Here is a 15,705-nt window from a genome sequence, read left to right on the forward strand (position 1 = left end):
CTTTCCAGGTCTACCAAAGAACATTGCTCCAATCCCTATTCTCATCTTATGGCTCTAGAGGTGGGCACTATTTCACAAAAGTTATCTCAAGCAGCTAAATTCTTCCACCAAATGGTTGTTTGCTTGATATTTATTTTTTGTATTGGAAAATCTTGATACATGCATATTTGTATATGTATTTTCCTCCCTCATATATTTCTTGTCTTATTAACTCAGTTCGTAGTATAACTGGCCCATAATCAATGAGTTTTTTTGTCCTTTTAACTTTATTTGGGAGGCATCATAATGCAGTAGAAAGAGAACTGACTCTGGTGTTAGAAGAACCAGGACTGAATCCCAGCTATCATTTACACCCTGGGTCACCATGGAAATACTACTTCCTCTCTCTAGTTTTAAGTTTCTTCCTCTGTAAAATGAAGTTGTTGAGCTATTTCAGAGGTGCTAAACACTAGACTTTTGGGTCACTCCTGAGTGAAGTCCAAACCAGATTAAAGTGTTAATTTTGAAATAGTTAACAAAAGAAATAAAAATCTAATTGTTGTTGTTCAGTCCTAGCTGATTCTTCATGACCCCATGGACCACAGCACATAAATGGTCCATGGGGTTTTCTTGGCAGAGATACTGGAATAGTTTGCCATTGCCTTCTCCAGTGGATTAAGGCAAATAGAGGATAAGTGACTTGTCCAGAGTCACACAGTAAGTATCTGAGGCCAGATTTGAACTCAGGTCTTCCTGACTCCAGGCCCAGTGCTCTATCCACTACACCATCTAGCTTCCTTGAAAAGCATTCAGTAAAACGCAGATAATATTCCATTTTAAAATGAAGTCTATATGCAGCCCTTAGGGATCCTTACATATGGATAAGTAGTCCCCTTTTCTATTTGAATTTGATACCACTGGGCTAGATAACCTCAAGGATCATTTCCATCTCTAAATTTATGATCTTGTGACATCAAGGAGGCCTTTTGTGATAGGTATTATAAAGCATCATTTCAATGCAATTCAGTATGTCTTTTGTTGTTGTTGTTTTTGTGAGGCAATTGGGTTTAAGTGACTTGCCAAGGGTCACATAGCTAGTAAGTGTCAAATGTCTGAGGTCAGATTTGAACTCAGGTCCTCCTGACTCCAGGGCCAGTGCTCTATCCACTGCACCACCTAGCTGCCCATTCAGTAAGTCTTTTAAAAGTAGTTTCTATATACAAGGTATTGTGCTAGTCCCTGGGGATGCAAAAACAAAAATAAAACAATCCTTGCTCTTAAGGAGCTTATATTCTACTGTTGTGTGTGTGTGTGCGTGTGTGCGCACATGTGCACATGCATGGATGAGTGTGCTTATTTTCTTAGAAATTACTTGATAATAAATTACATTTCTTTTCAAATATTGGAAGAAGTACAACACAACTGGGAACTTCTGCTCTGTGTCAGGGCATTGTTTCTATTGAATGCTGATTTAATTGTATGGGCTTGTGAAAATATGTGGCGCAGTCTACATCTACATCAAAGATAGACAATGAACAAATTGATTGATCATGGCCATGTTTATACCTCTATTGACAAAGGTAATAATTTATTTGTTTTAGGTCAATATTCTATCATGATGGAGAGCAACTTGGTATTGTGAACAAAAAGAAATGGGGTTAGGAGTCAGACTTGGGTTTTTTATTCTCTCTGCCCATGGCCATGTCACTTACTTCTCTAAGTCTCAATGGAGAATAATGCCTAAAAATGGATATACCGATGCTTGTACTAAATGTCTCATAAAGTTGTGAGGAATGTGCTTTGTGGATCTTTTTTGTTATTGGCAAAACAAAATCAGTCGACCAATAAATACCAAATGAAGACTTACTAGGTAAAAAGTAAAGAGCTAGAAAATGGGAGGGGAAGGGGAAGGGTGAAAATGAACATTGGCCATGATTCCAGTCTTCTAGGAGCTTGGACAAAGGAGTCAATACAAACTTAGAGATTACTCAATAAGGGCTAAGTTAAGAGTCAGGGTTATTGTTGTAGTTCAGCAGCCGAACTCTCCAATTGGGTGGTCATGGAAACTTCGTGGGAGAGGTTGAATTTCTTAACATATAGTCAATTTCTTTAGCAATTTTTTTTCCTATCAAAGCACTAGGCTCAGTCAAAATCTCCTTTCTGATACATGCAGTCTATGTAGAGGATGACAATCAATCCACAAGCTTTTATTAAGTGTCTCCTATGTGCTGGGGACAGAAAGACAAAACAATCATTGCACTCAGGGACCTTATATTCTAAGGAATGAGTCAACTTGTACACATATAGGTGTGTGTATATATATATATATATATATATATATATATATATATATACACATATAGGTGTGTGTATATATATATATGTGTGTGTGTGTGTGTATTATATATATACATACATACATACATATATATACACACACACACACATATATATATACACACACACACACACATATATATATATATATATACAATTGTGGTTAAGCGTCTTGCCCAGGGACACACAGCTAGTAGGTGTTAAGTGTCTGAGGCTGGATTTGAACTCAGGTCCTCCTGACTCCAGGGCCAGTGCTTTATCCACTGCGCCACCTAGCTGCCCCCCAATTATTCTTCAGGAGAAATGTGGGTCTTCTTTAGAATGCTTTATGACTCAATCTCCAGGAATGTATTGATGAAAAGCAGAAACTATCTGTACTTAAGACACATGAGTGACATTCCCTATTTTGGTACCACTTCATGTCACATATGATAGAAAGGGGACCAGCCACCTCACCCCATCCAAACATGGTTCTTAGATGCCTGATAGTGGTATGGAGGGGAACTGAGGATCTCTAAGCTGTAGTACAGGCAGAATTGATCAAACTGAAAAGATTTGGAGCACAACCCTACCAGGAGACTTTAGCTTCTCTCCCAGGACCAGCCTAGCAAACTTCACAAATTTTTTCACTAGAAATTTGGCCACCTAGTCAATAGTTCTTTCACCATGGTTATCCATAAAACAGATAAAAACACAAAATGATCCTTAGTCTATTGACCATCAAACATTGATCAAAAACTTCCTATGTGTCAGATACTGTCCTAGGCACTCAGAATACAAAGTAAACAATGAAAAAAAAATCCATGTCCTGAAACAATTTACATCCTATTGGAAGAAACAATATGTACACATATAAGTATAGGCAAAATGAACATTAGGCAATGTTGGAAGGAAGGCACTAGCAGCTGATAGGGGAGGTGGAGGGAAGAGGGAAATCAGGAAAACTGAGCTAAACTAAACTTTGAAGGAAACTAGGAATTCTAAGAAGCAGAATTGAGGGAGTGCATTCCAGGCATGGGTGACAGTCAGTGCAAAGACTCAGAGATAGTATCATGTGTGATGAACAGTAAGAAATCAGTTTGGCTTGACCATAAATTGATCAATCAGTCAACAAGTGTTGATTAAAACCATACTATGAGTCAAACAATGTGCTAATCTCTGAAATTTCAAAGAAAAGCAAAAACCTCAAGGACCTTGTATGATAATGGGTAAGACAATGATAAAGTTGAAGGATTGTACCATAGTGAGGAAGGCTCTACTGGCTTAGAAGGTCCTGTTGAAGGTAACACTAGAACTGAATCTTGGAAGAAGTAAAAGAAATCATAAGGAGAAGGTGAGAAAAGAAAGCCATCCAAGCATGGTGAAAAGCCAATTCAAAGATATCATTGGATAGAGGGCATATAGAGGGACTGGAAAGGTAGAAAGGGACCAGGTTATGAAGAGCCTTAAATCCCCCAAAAAAACTTTCTTTTAGATACTGGAGGTAACAGGGACACACTGCAATTCTTTGAGTAGGAGAATGCCATGGTCTCCTATGTGGTATTTTTCTGTTTTTTTATAGTGCTAGTGGCAGAATAATAAAAAGAGAGTAAAGAGAACAAAAGATGACACAGACCTGAGACCATTGGCAACCTACTAATATTAATTTTCACTACTGAAACTTTAAATGATAGATCTCTAACAACTAGTGAGTTGATTCATTACTAGAGGAATTGAATCATCTCCATATCAATGCTCTCAATATGAGTGAAATAAAAAAAAAAACATTAACAAGCTGAAGCTAAATGGAAAGATGACTTACCAGTTCTACTTGGAGAGGTTACTAAAGGAATTGGCAAAGCTGTTTATAGCATGCTAACACTAGAACAAGAAAGAACAATTCATGCTACCCTTGGTCATCTCACTTCATAGTACTTATGTTGAGTGTAACCAAGAAGACTACCATGAAGATGATCTGTTAGAGGGGATGAAGCCAACAAATGCCAAATATGCCAAACTTAACAAGATTTTCAAAACCAAGTCAGCCCAGAGTAGGATCATATTTAGTGACTGTTATGTTAGTGATAGTGTCAGGGTGGGTAGGAGGGGAGAAATTTTATGGGGTACAGTGGTTAGAGTTCTGTGCCTGTAGTCAGGAAGAATTGAATTAAAATGTGGCCCTAGGCAAATCATTTAGCACTGTTTGCCTCAATTTTCTTATCTGTAAAATGAGCTGGAGATGTAAATGGCAAACCACTCCAGTGTCTTTCCCAAGAAAACCCCAAATGAGGTCATGAAAAGTCAGACACAACTGAAACGACTGAACAGCAAAATATTTTGGAAATTAACGTAGCTTGGGATTAAGAAAAAAAAAAGTGGTCAACGACTCATAGAATATTTGACTTTGTGCATATGTAACAAGAAGGGAACTAGAGAGCCCCAGACATGGCTAGAACTAAATTGAACTACAGCTTCACAGACAGGAAGCAACTGCTTGTGGAGTCATTTCAAACTCAGCTGTCTGTGCACATTCTGATCATTGACTTACTAGAGCAATGGAGAAAATCAATATCAAATTAGAATAAAGGATAGAGAAGAGGAGTCACCATGTGCAATTCCAAAATCCATCCCTTGAAGCAAGCTGTTGATGCTGAAAAGTGGGAAATAATAAAAGTACAGCCGTTGACCTGATTATCACTATTTCCTAGATAAGTTTAATTGATATAAAACAGTTGTCATGAGGGAAGGCCAAGAGAGTCCAGAAACTATGTCAGCCAGCAAATGTTTCATGTCCTTGTCAAGGACATAGACACAGCAGCCCAGGATACCACCACTTCAGAGTAAAGGCCCTTTGTTTTTTGTTTGTTTGTTTTGGTGAGGCAACTGGGATTGTGACTTGCCCAGGGTCACACAGCTAGTAAGTGTTAAGTGTCTGAGACTGGATTTGAACTCAGGTCCTCCTGACTCCAGGGCTGCTGCTCTATCCACTGCGCCACCTAGCTGCCCTGTAAAGGCCCTTTGTAAAACATTACTAAAAGGTGTGAGGAAATAGGAGCGGTATTGCTTCACAAACCAACATAGGGGAAAACAAGCCTGCAGAAAGGTTGACATGAGGACCAACCAAACCAGATTATACTATGAAAATTTTTAGAAGGACCTGGAAGAAGGTGAGCAAACAATTTCAAAATGGAACCAATTTGGCAAGTATTTCTACAGCTGTCTTTTATCATTATTGTTGATAGTGGAAACACAGGCAAAGTTGAGCTCTTTAGATCTCTATGCCTAACATGTTTGCTCTATGAGGAAGCAGGAATGGACTTAAAAAGATGAAGCTGAGAAAAGAGGTGGGACCTGACAAAACAAATACAGGGGAAAAAAAATCAGTGCATGAAGTGATACAATTAGCATCATCTTTATGACCATAGTAAGTATATATAAGGACATTTAGTCTTGGTGAAAATATGAGAAAAGAATAAGGATGCTATCATGGATTCTTTTTCTCTAGAACACATAGGTCACTGAGTGAATATGATTCTATTTTGTTAATTGTTTATTGAGTTTTCAAACAGTATTTTGACTCAGTAGAATATAAACCATCTTCAGGCAAGTGTTAGGATCACATAAGAATCTCTGATGACCTGGGCAGCTAGGTGGCACAGCAGATAAGGCACCGGCCCTGAATTCAGGAGGACCTGAGTTCAAATATGACCTCAGACACTTGATACTTATTAGCTGTGTGACCCTGGGTAAGTCACTTAACCCTCATCGCCCTGCCCCCCCCCCAAATCTTTGATAAATGCTCCTGAAGGGAGATTTTTTCACCCATGATCTTGTGATTGACCCCACTCTTTAATCCATACTCCATACAACTGACAAATTAAAATTCCTAAAACACTAATTTGACTACATATCCTCTTCTCTGATTAAAAATGATCAACCATTTCCTATTGCTTTTAGGATAAAATATAAAATCCTCAACCTGGCATTTAAAGTTTTTAGCAATCTGGGTCCCCACTGACCTTTCCCATTCTTATTTAATTTTGGTCTTCTTCATATACTCTTTATTCTAGTCAAATTGACCTATCAGCACCTGCCTAATACCAACATTTCATCTCAGTTGCAAAGGCTAGGAATCAGAACCCTCATATCTAGACTGTTGTCATCTCTTAGAATCCCTAGCTTCCCTCAAGCCTAGGTGCCACCTCCTGGGAGAAGCCCTTCTTGCTTAAAGTAGCTTGTATTCACTTGTCAATGCATATGTTGGGCCTTTTTTCCCTGTACCCCAAGCTGTAAGGGAGAGCATATTATGAGCAGAGACAATTTAAGCTCTGTCTTCAGCCTTAAACATACGTTCTATTGATTTATCATTGTCATGTGAGGTACGAAAAGAGGGAGAAACACACTCACCAAAGGTGTTTGGCACTGTTATGGGGAACATTGATGACTTAGGTGATGTGATTACCACCTTCTTTAGCGTTATAGTAGGTATATGCATCAAGAATATCCAACCTTGATGAAAATGAGAAAAGAATCAACGGGCTGTTATGAATGCTTTTTCAACAGAAGATCACAGCATTTGGAGTGTGAACATCCTCAAAGAAAAAGGGAGTCACTTCTCAGAGGGCCAGGCTCTACAGACCCTCCATTATTTTGGGATAAGTGGACCATTGAAATGACTTAGCCTAACAGTCAGTATAAGGAAAGATTTGTGAATAAAGACTGTATATTGGTCAGCTCAGTTAGTCCATCTATATACATATAAGTATCATATATACATGTAGGTCATATGTAAACGTCACATATATGTCTTATATACATACATGTGCAGATCATATATAAATGTCACATATATGTATTGTATATCATATATATGTGTGTGTGTGTCTGTGTGTTTGTATATTGATAGTGTAACGATTGGAATGATGCCACTTGCTGGAGACTTACTGTAGAAAAGCTCCGCCATGAGGTGAAGGTCTCTGAGGGCAGACCATGTTTTTTCTTTGGCGTCAGGAAGTGATGATTGCTTGTGGGAGGAGGAAGGGGGAGCCTGGTGCTCTGACTCGCGCTCTTTCCTGTGGACTCTGGTGGAAAGCGGAGCTGGGAATGCTCTCTCCCTTTAATAGATAGATGAATGTAGGCCTTTCTCTCTCTCTTTACCAAATTCTTATTCTCCTTAATTAATACTTAAAAGTCTAACTCTTGCTAAAGCTTATAATTTATTGGCAACCACTCATTAGATATTTTAGACAGACTAGCTAGAATTTTAGCCCCTTTATAATAAATTAACTCAATGAGAAAATATATGTATTATCACACACACACACACAAACTCAATGAGCTGACCAGTATACATTATTTATATATGTTATATACATACATACACATTGTATTTAGAGATGGATATATGTATATATATATAAAACATACATAAAGAATATATGTGTGTGTGTACATATATATGTATGATTTTTGTTTTGTTTTGTTTTGAAGTCTCAGTCCCTTGTACAGTCAATATATAATGTTATTGAATTGATTTGCCAACATTGATAGACTGGGCCCAGACTACTTCCTCAGTAGACAATTCCCAAGGATCCCTGCCCAGTTACAGCCAGACAACTGGGCCACTGGGTATGCTTAGAATGATATCTTTGATGAAGTAGGAAGAAATGGGGGTAAAGGAGATAGAATGTGCTAGGAATTTCTCAGGAAGAGAGAAAACATTATCGGTTGGAGGAATCAAGGAAGCCCAAATGAAAGGTCATTTTATCTGAGCTGAGCCTTGGAGGAAATTAAGCAAATTGAAAGGCAGAGATTCATATTCAAAGGGCCTGGATTTTGCACTCAGCCATGACTTCCTACCTATGTGATTTGGGGCAAGGCAAAATTGTTCTGGGCTTGTTTACTTATCTTTAGAATGAGGAAGTAGGAATAGGTGACTTGTAGGTCCTTTCAGTCCTAAATCTAGGGTTCTATGGTTTTATGATCATAAGATGAGGGGGTACGTTAAAATCATGGGACTAGATGATGAGAATGAATGAAGGCAAAAGATGGCATGTCGAGTTTGGAGAAGAGCTAGTCGTCTAATTTGACTGGAGTGTTGGGTCTATGAAGGAGGGTAAGATGAAATAAGGTTGGAGAAGTAGGATGGAGCCAGCTTCCCTGCCAAGGCGAAGAGTTGGTATCTTATCTTAGTGGCAATCAGAGGTCTCAAGGTTTTCCAGTAGAAGAGGGACATGGTTAGAGCGTTGCTTTAGGAAGTTGATTAGCTAGAACATGGTTGAGTCAATCACTTAATCTCCATGTAAAAGGGGGAGATTGATAATGGTATTATCTACCTCATAGGGCTGGTGTGAAGTTTAACTATGACAATCTATGTGAAATATATTATAACCTGCAAGGTATCAGCTGTTATTAATAAAAATTATATTGAAAAAGCTCACAAGATTATCTCCCATTCACACTGTATGTATCATGCATATACATAGCTTTTCACATGTTGTATTTCTCCATTAGAATATCATCTCCTTAAGGGCAGGAATTGTGTTTTTGCTACTCCTCCCCCCTCCTCCCCAATACTTAACAGTTCCAGCACACAGTAAATGCTTAATAAGTGTATGGTGATTAATAAGTGTATGGTGAAATGGCTGACAAAGACTTATTTTGGTAAGAGGCCAGCCCAAGACTTTCTCATCTGTACCTTGGCTCATAGTATTTCATTGGCACTCACCTGGCAGTGGCTGGGCTAAGAGACATTTGCACAATTGTTCTAACTCTGTATTCATTTGCGTGACATTGGTTTGTAAGCAGACATTGAGCTGAAAAATAATTAAAACAGATGCTGGGCACAGAGTGACAACTGTAAAGTAGCAGCAAAATGGAAATCAATCTCCTCCCTTTCTAGCTTTGTCTCCAATTGGAAACAGAGCCAAATAACTTCTTAACTCTCGTCATTGAAACTCTTGTGTTTTGCCCAGTCAGTGGTATGTGACAAAAGGTGGAGTTTTACCTAGAAGAAAAGCTGTTATCAGCCCAAATACAGAATAAAAGTACCAAGAAATAAACAGTGAACCAAGCTATTGATTTTTATCGGAGTCTCAGCAGTTTCATCATGGAACATGGTAGAAACCTTGAGAGAAAATAGAAGGAAGCCATTTTGGGAGCTGTTGGGAAAAAAAAAAAAATTTTAATCATATAGGTGATCAAGATCTGGATCAACGGAGCAGGTTATACATGTCTTTTGAGTCATTGTAGTGGGGATATTAGAGAAAGCGGGCTTCCAGGGAGCCTGTCTGTCATGAGATTTGGGTGGCAGCAGCAGCATCATAGTTCTGGACGTCTATTACATAGAGATCATGGGAAAGTCTTTAAGGCCAGACTGGCAGGTAAATGAGGAAATATTATAGGGATAGGTAGGTAGGTGGGAAAGAATTTATTAGGTATTTACTATGTGCCGGACACTATGCTAAGTGCACAGTAAAAAGAAATACATGCCTTATCCTTAACTTACATTCTAATGGAGAAAGAACACAGAAAAAGGCAGTGGTCTTTGTGTAGCTCAGCCTCACTTAAATCCAATTTAAGTGCAAGTCAAGACATTACCCTCATGATGTCATTGGTCCTTTTCAAGATTGAAGGATGAACAACATACCATACCAAAAGAGGCTGGGGAGAAGGGAGGGGAGGATGGTGGTGAGGAAGGGACTCACCAATAGGAGAAAGTGGATAGCATGGTGGAGGGATATTCCAGGGTGAAAGGCCCAAGGCATGGAAGGAAATTCTTTGGGGGAGAAAAGAATTGAGTGATGGTGTTGAAGTCTGGAGAGAGCCAGAAGTGTGACCAGAAGGGGAATGCATGATCTTTGACTTTTAATCATACTGTTGATTGGAACATTCCTTCTTAATCTCATAAATAAGGAGACTGGAACATAGTTCTGGAAAGATAAACCTTTTACAAAAGGAAAAGAATAAGTTAGATATGAGGAAGGTGAGTGGGGTGGGGAGAAGCATTGTCAAGTAAGAAGATATAATCAGCTGAGGAAATCCAAGAACCAGAGGGGAAAAAGCATGGTGAATAACAAGTGAAGATTAAGCAATACAGAAACAGGAGTGGTAACACCTTCAGAGTAAACTACAGACTTCCTAAACAGAGAGAGGAGAGAAACAAGTGTTTGAGCAACAAATCTCAAGTCTGATGGGGAGACATAATATAATGGTTACTGGGGTAATGCAATTAAGTGACCATCTTTTGAAGTGTTACTTTTGCACGGAATAGAGTAGCTCATGATTCCTTGACTTTCCTTAGTGATAATTTCATCCTTCAAAAGGTGAGGAACTAAAATAGGGAAACTATTTTTAACTGATTCTCATCAACATGGAGAACCGGATTGCTGGGTTAAAAATGATGGGACTCTTGGAGGGAAGTCACCTCTCTATCTTAGAATTTGTGGTAGAGTAGATGAAAGCCAAGAGTAGTTTAACAGGTAGTCTAGATTTGTAGGTAGTAGATTTCAAAGACAAAACATAGAAAGTTCCACAAGTACAATCAGCCTAGGAGGAATGGAAACACTGAAGAATAAAATTCTGAAGACTCAAAAAGAATAACATTCTAAAGACACAAAAAGAAATAATTTTGAAAAGGAGGAAAAAAGAGACTTGTCTAAAGTGGCATGGATACACCAAAGACACATGAACCAATTGAGGTTTAAAAAAAAAAGAATATGACCAGAAAGTGGAAGCAGGGAGTTAATGGACAATGAATACAAAGGCATGGCACAATCTTATAAAAACTTATAATAAACAGAATGAATGAATTAATGGATGAGTGAATGGATGAATGGGTGGATGGATAAAATGATGAATGCATGAATGAATGAATGAATAGATGAATGGATAGATGAATACATGAATGAATGGATGAATGAATGAATGGATGAATGAATGAATGGAGGGATGAATGACTGGATGGATAAATGAATGAATAAATGAATGAATGAATGGAAAGGCATTTATAAAGTACCTTGTGCCACATCATTGTCCTAATCACTGGAAATACAGGTACAAAAGTGAGACAGTCCCTGCCTCCATGGAACTTATATGCCTAGCCCACAGTAGGGGCTTAATAAATGTTTGCTGAATTGAATTAAATTATAAAAGTGGCAACATATATAGAAGACTACTGGACAAGGATTGTTTTAGGTAGTTGCAGAGATTGTGAGGAAGGTGGGGGAAAGAGATTAAAGAGCTTTACATATACAGGCAGCAGGGCAGGTGATAAGAAAATAAAGGAAATGGATTATGAAGCCTGGCTGGAACTAGTGTGAGATTACTGGGTCATGTGATACACATAGAATCAGAACATGGTTGACTTCAGGATGGGGGTTTCAGAGTTGAAATGGTTAAGCTGAAGAAAATAGAAAATGTTATTTGTAGCTCTATTGAGGGAAGAGTGAAAGGTCAAAGAAAGGAAACTATTGTGTATAGTGAATGGTATATAGCAGAGTTATTCAACTCACATTTGACTCCCTACATCTGCTCCTGAGAATGACCTTTGGCTTGGAAAGAACAGAAGGAATAAAAAGTTTAATATGGAGTCTGTACTAATAATAAGTAAAGGTAAGAAGACAACTCTCCTAGACAAGCTCATCATGAGGCATAAATGAACTGACTTTCTAGATACTCAGAAAACTGGTGGACATGAATGCTGATCCACTCACAAATCTTTGAAAGACCAAGGATAAAGGGATACTTAGGCAAATATTTTCCTGTTTTTCCAAATTGATAAGAAGATAGAAATGATAGGTCAGTGAACTTGATTGTGATTTTGTGGTTTTTTGGTAAAATTATAGAACATATCAAAGGGAGAATTACTGAAACTTCTAACACACACACACACACACACACACACACACACGTCATTAAAAGCCATTATAGCCTTTTCAAGAACAAGCCATGCCATTTCACTTTTCCAGCAGACAAATTAGACTGGTAGCCCGGAGGAATGCTAAGGTTCACCTAGGTTTTTAATGTTATATTTGACAACATCTTCATATTATTTTTATGGAAAAGTTGGAGAGGTGTGAACTAGTCCCCTACATTTGTAACTAGGTATCATCCTTTATTTCTTATGCTTCCTCACCTTATGCTTGTAGTCAGTTGCCAAGTGTTGCTGTTTCCACTTTGGTGACATTTCTTGATTCTGATCAACTCTTCTCTATTCACATAGCCACTCCCTTAGTTCAGGTCCTCATTCTTTCTCATCTATGTTATTTCAGAGGCCTCCTGATTGGTCTTCCTTATTAAAATCTCCCTCTAATCTGGTCTACTCTCCACAAAAATGACTTTTCTTTTCTTTAATTAGAGACCTGACTGTGATGCTTCTATCCTCAACAACACTAGTGTGTCTTTTTTTTTGGTAAGGCAATTGGGGTTAAGTGACTTGCCCAGGGTCACACAGCTAGTAAGTGTTAAGTGTCTGAGACCAGATTTGAACTCAGGTCCTCCTGACTCCAGGGCTGGTGCTTTATCCACTGCACCACCTAGCTGCCCCTACACTAATGTGCCTTTTTTTTTTTTTTTTGCAGGGCAACGGGGGTTAAGTGACTTGCCCAGGGTCACACAGCTAGTAAGTGTCAAGTGTCTGAGGCCGGATTTGAACTCAGGTACTCCTGAATCCAGGGCCGGTGCTTTATCCACACTAGTGTGTCTTAACAAACAATGATGCCAGGCCAAGTCTAATAAGAAAAAAATGAATAAGAATAAATATAAAGTCACACCTCCAAGATGGGAGAATTTTTTCTTTACAACAGAGGTATAAAAACTCTGTCTTATCCATGTTAAAATGTAATTGGGGGGTAGCTAGGTGGCACAGTGGATAGAGCACTGGCCCTGGATTCAGTAGTACCTGAGTTCAAATCCAGCATCAGACACTTAACAGTTACTAGCTGTGTGACCCTGGACAAGTCACTTAACCCCAGTTGCCCTGCAAAAAAAAAATAATTAAAAAAATGTAATTGGGAAATATTTAACAAAATAAATAAAAATACAATAGGATATAGTGTTAATAGATGGTTTTCTAAGTCTTTATGTGGTCTGTAGGGATCCCTTATATATGGGTTAGTTGCTCCATTTCTATTTGAATTTGACACTACTACTCCCCAGGAATTCATCTGAAAAATATTTAGGAGGTTTAGCAGACTGTGAGTGCAACATGAGTCAGCATGGGAGGCAGTGTGGTACATTGGGAAAAGCCTGAAATTGGAGTCATAGGACTAGATTTAGATTCTGTCTTTCCCCTTTACTATCTCTGTGACTTTGGAAAATGATTTAGCCTCTCTGAGCCCCAGATTGTTCATCTATAAAATCCATGGCATGGATTAGATAATTTCTGAGGTACTTTCTGCCTCTAGGTCTCTGACTCTGTGGAGCTTCTCTATGACTAGTAAGATATGGAGACCAAGTGAAATCAATGTGATCTTGTGTTGCATTAAAAGAGTCACAGTTAGAAGAAACAAAGAAATGAAAGCCTTTCTGTTCTTAGCTCCAGTCAGGCCACAAATGGCATATTATGGTTCAGTTCAGAATGCCACATGTTAGAAAGGACATTGATAAATTTTGTGGTGTCCAGCAGAAAAAGACCAAGATGGCAAAAGGCCTTGTGAGAAATGATTGAACCAATCTGTGTTCACATATTCATAGGATATTCAAGCTGAAAGAGATAGAGGCTCCCTTTCCATGTCTTGTTGAAAGCATATAAGTCAAGGATCCCCAGTGTCAGAATTGAAACCTATGGTTTTTCTAACTGGGCCTAATCTTTTACTTATATTTGATTCCCAGCATCTAGGTAATCTCATTGGAAGGCCTAACTTGCCTCCTACAGTTTATTCTCTATCCCAAAAGGAATAAAGAAAAATAAAAAAAGATGTGATAATTAAAATTTTTGAAACACCAAGCTTTGGGGGCAGCTAGGTGGCACAGTGGATAACGTACCAGCCCTGGATTCAGGAGGACTTGAATTCAAATCCAGCCTCAGATACTTGACACTTATTAGCTGTGTGACCTTGGGCAAGTCATTGCCCCGCAAAAACAAAAACCTCTAGCTTCTAAGCAATGAATGTTTTAGAACTGCATGTTATTTATTCCTATGTATACTGATATGATGTGATTTACCATGTCATAATATAATATAACAATATAACACAATGTAATATGTTCTAATATGTGATATGTATGTGTTTTTCTAAATATAAAATTATAGACTATTTCCTGGTCTGTACCAGCAGAAAAATATTCCCCATGGGGAGTTCTCCATCCCAATAAAATCATGTCTGGACATGCCAACCCCACCCCAACCAATGATTATTTTAATGTAATTTTCAGTCTCATTGGTGTCCAGTCTGGATCCATTTCTAGAAAAGGTAGGGAGTTATCAATCTAGGTGCTTCGGATGATCCATACAGATGGAAGAGATGATTGTGTTGGGTAATTGTGTAATATCACCCTTTGCTTTGTCCTTTAGGCCTCCGGAGATGATGTTCCTGAGTCTTCTCAAACGCCATATACACCTCTGCCTCCTGGTTCCCGGTCACTGACCAGTCACCGAGGTAGGAACTCTAGCTTTTGATCTCTTTGCACAGCCTGAAGGGCAAGGCCATAAACTTTGTCTCTCGCTTCTCCATGCTCATTACTGCTTCTTTGGCACTTCAGAATGAACATTATGCTTTGCAAGCAGTTGATGAGAAAACCATACCTGTCAAGCTTACAGATTTCAACTCATATTAAACAGGATTTAGTGTCAGTCTATAGGGAAAGCAAATAAATCCATGGTATAATATTGTTTCATATTTTTTTTTCTTTAAATAAAGAGATTACGGTTCTTAAGTGTTGCTAAGTAGATCATTATATCCAGCACTGGTGATTATTGAGGGAGATTGGGAAACTGGTTCATATTTGTTAAGATAAGCATTGTTTAGGAGTTTCAACCATTGAAATCTATAATTTCAAGAGTCCTGCTCCACATCACTATAGAAAGGAATTCTGTTCTGCTTTATTGACATTTAAGACTGCATTCCATGTGTGCCTGTATTGCTTTGGACGCTTGTTCTGACTTTCAAAATGGCACCCACCTGTAAAAGCCTTGCATTCTTGCTGCTGACCCCTGGAGCCCTTCTTTGGAAAAGGGGTAGGAATCAGTCCAAAGTCCAGCTCCAAAGCACCTTGCTTCCTAAACTGGCTTCATGGAGTGAGAAATTCTGCAGCTCAGATCCGGGGGAGGAAGTGGGAGGATGTGCAATGTGCAGGGCTGATGCGTTTATCCCATTTCTCCTTGTGATGGCAAACGCTCCTCTAAATGGAGCCTGTTAAATGAAAATAAGCTTTCAAAGGCTTAGTCCAGATTTAAATTGAGGATGCAGC

At 38.6% G+C, this 15,705-nt stretch overlaps 1 protein-coding gene across 1 annotated transcript in view; it reads left to right on the forward strand.

Annotated features, from left to right (window-relative positions):
* LRMDA (leucine rich melanocyte differentiation associated) overlaps positions 1–15,705 on the forward strand; it is a 572,901-nt gene that overhangs the window by 326,279 nt on the left and 230,917 nt on the right. Inside the window, exon 3 of the mRNA XM_043987518.1 lies at positions 14,810–14,894. Coding sequence (XP_043843453.1) covers positions 14,810–14,894 — 85 coding nt within the window. The remainder of the gene's footprint in view (positions 1–14,809; positions 14,895–15,705) is intronic.

The sequence above is a fragment of the Dromiciops gliroides genome, chromosome 2 (assembly GCF_019393635.1).
Source record: "Dromiciops gliroides isolate mDroGli1 chromosome 2, mDroGli1.pri, whole genome shotgun sequence".
Lineage (NCBI taxonomy): Eukaryota > Metazoa > Chordata > Mammalia > Microbiotheria > Microbiotheriidae > Dromiciops > Dromiciops gliroides.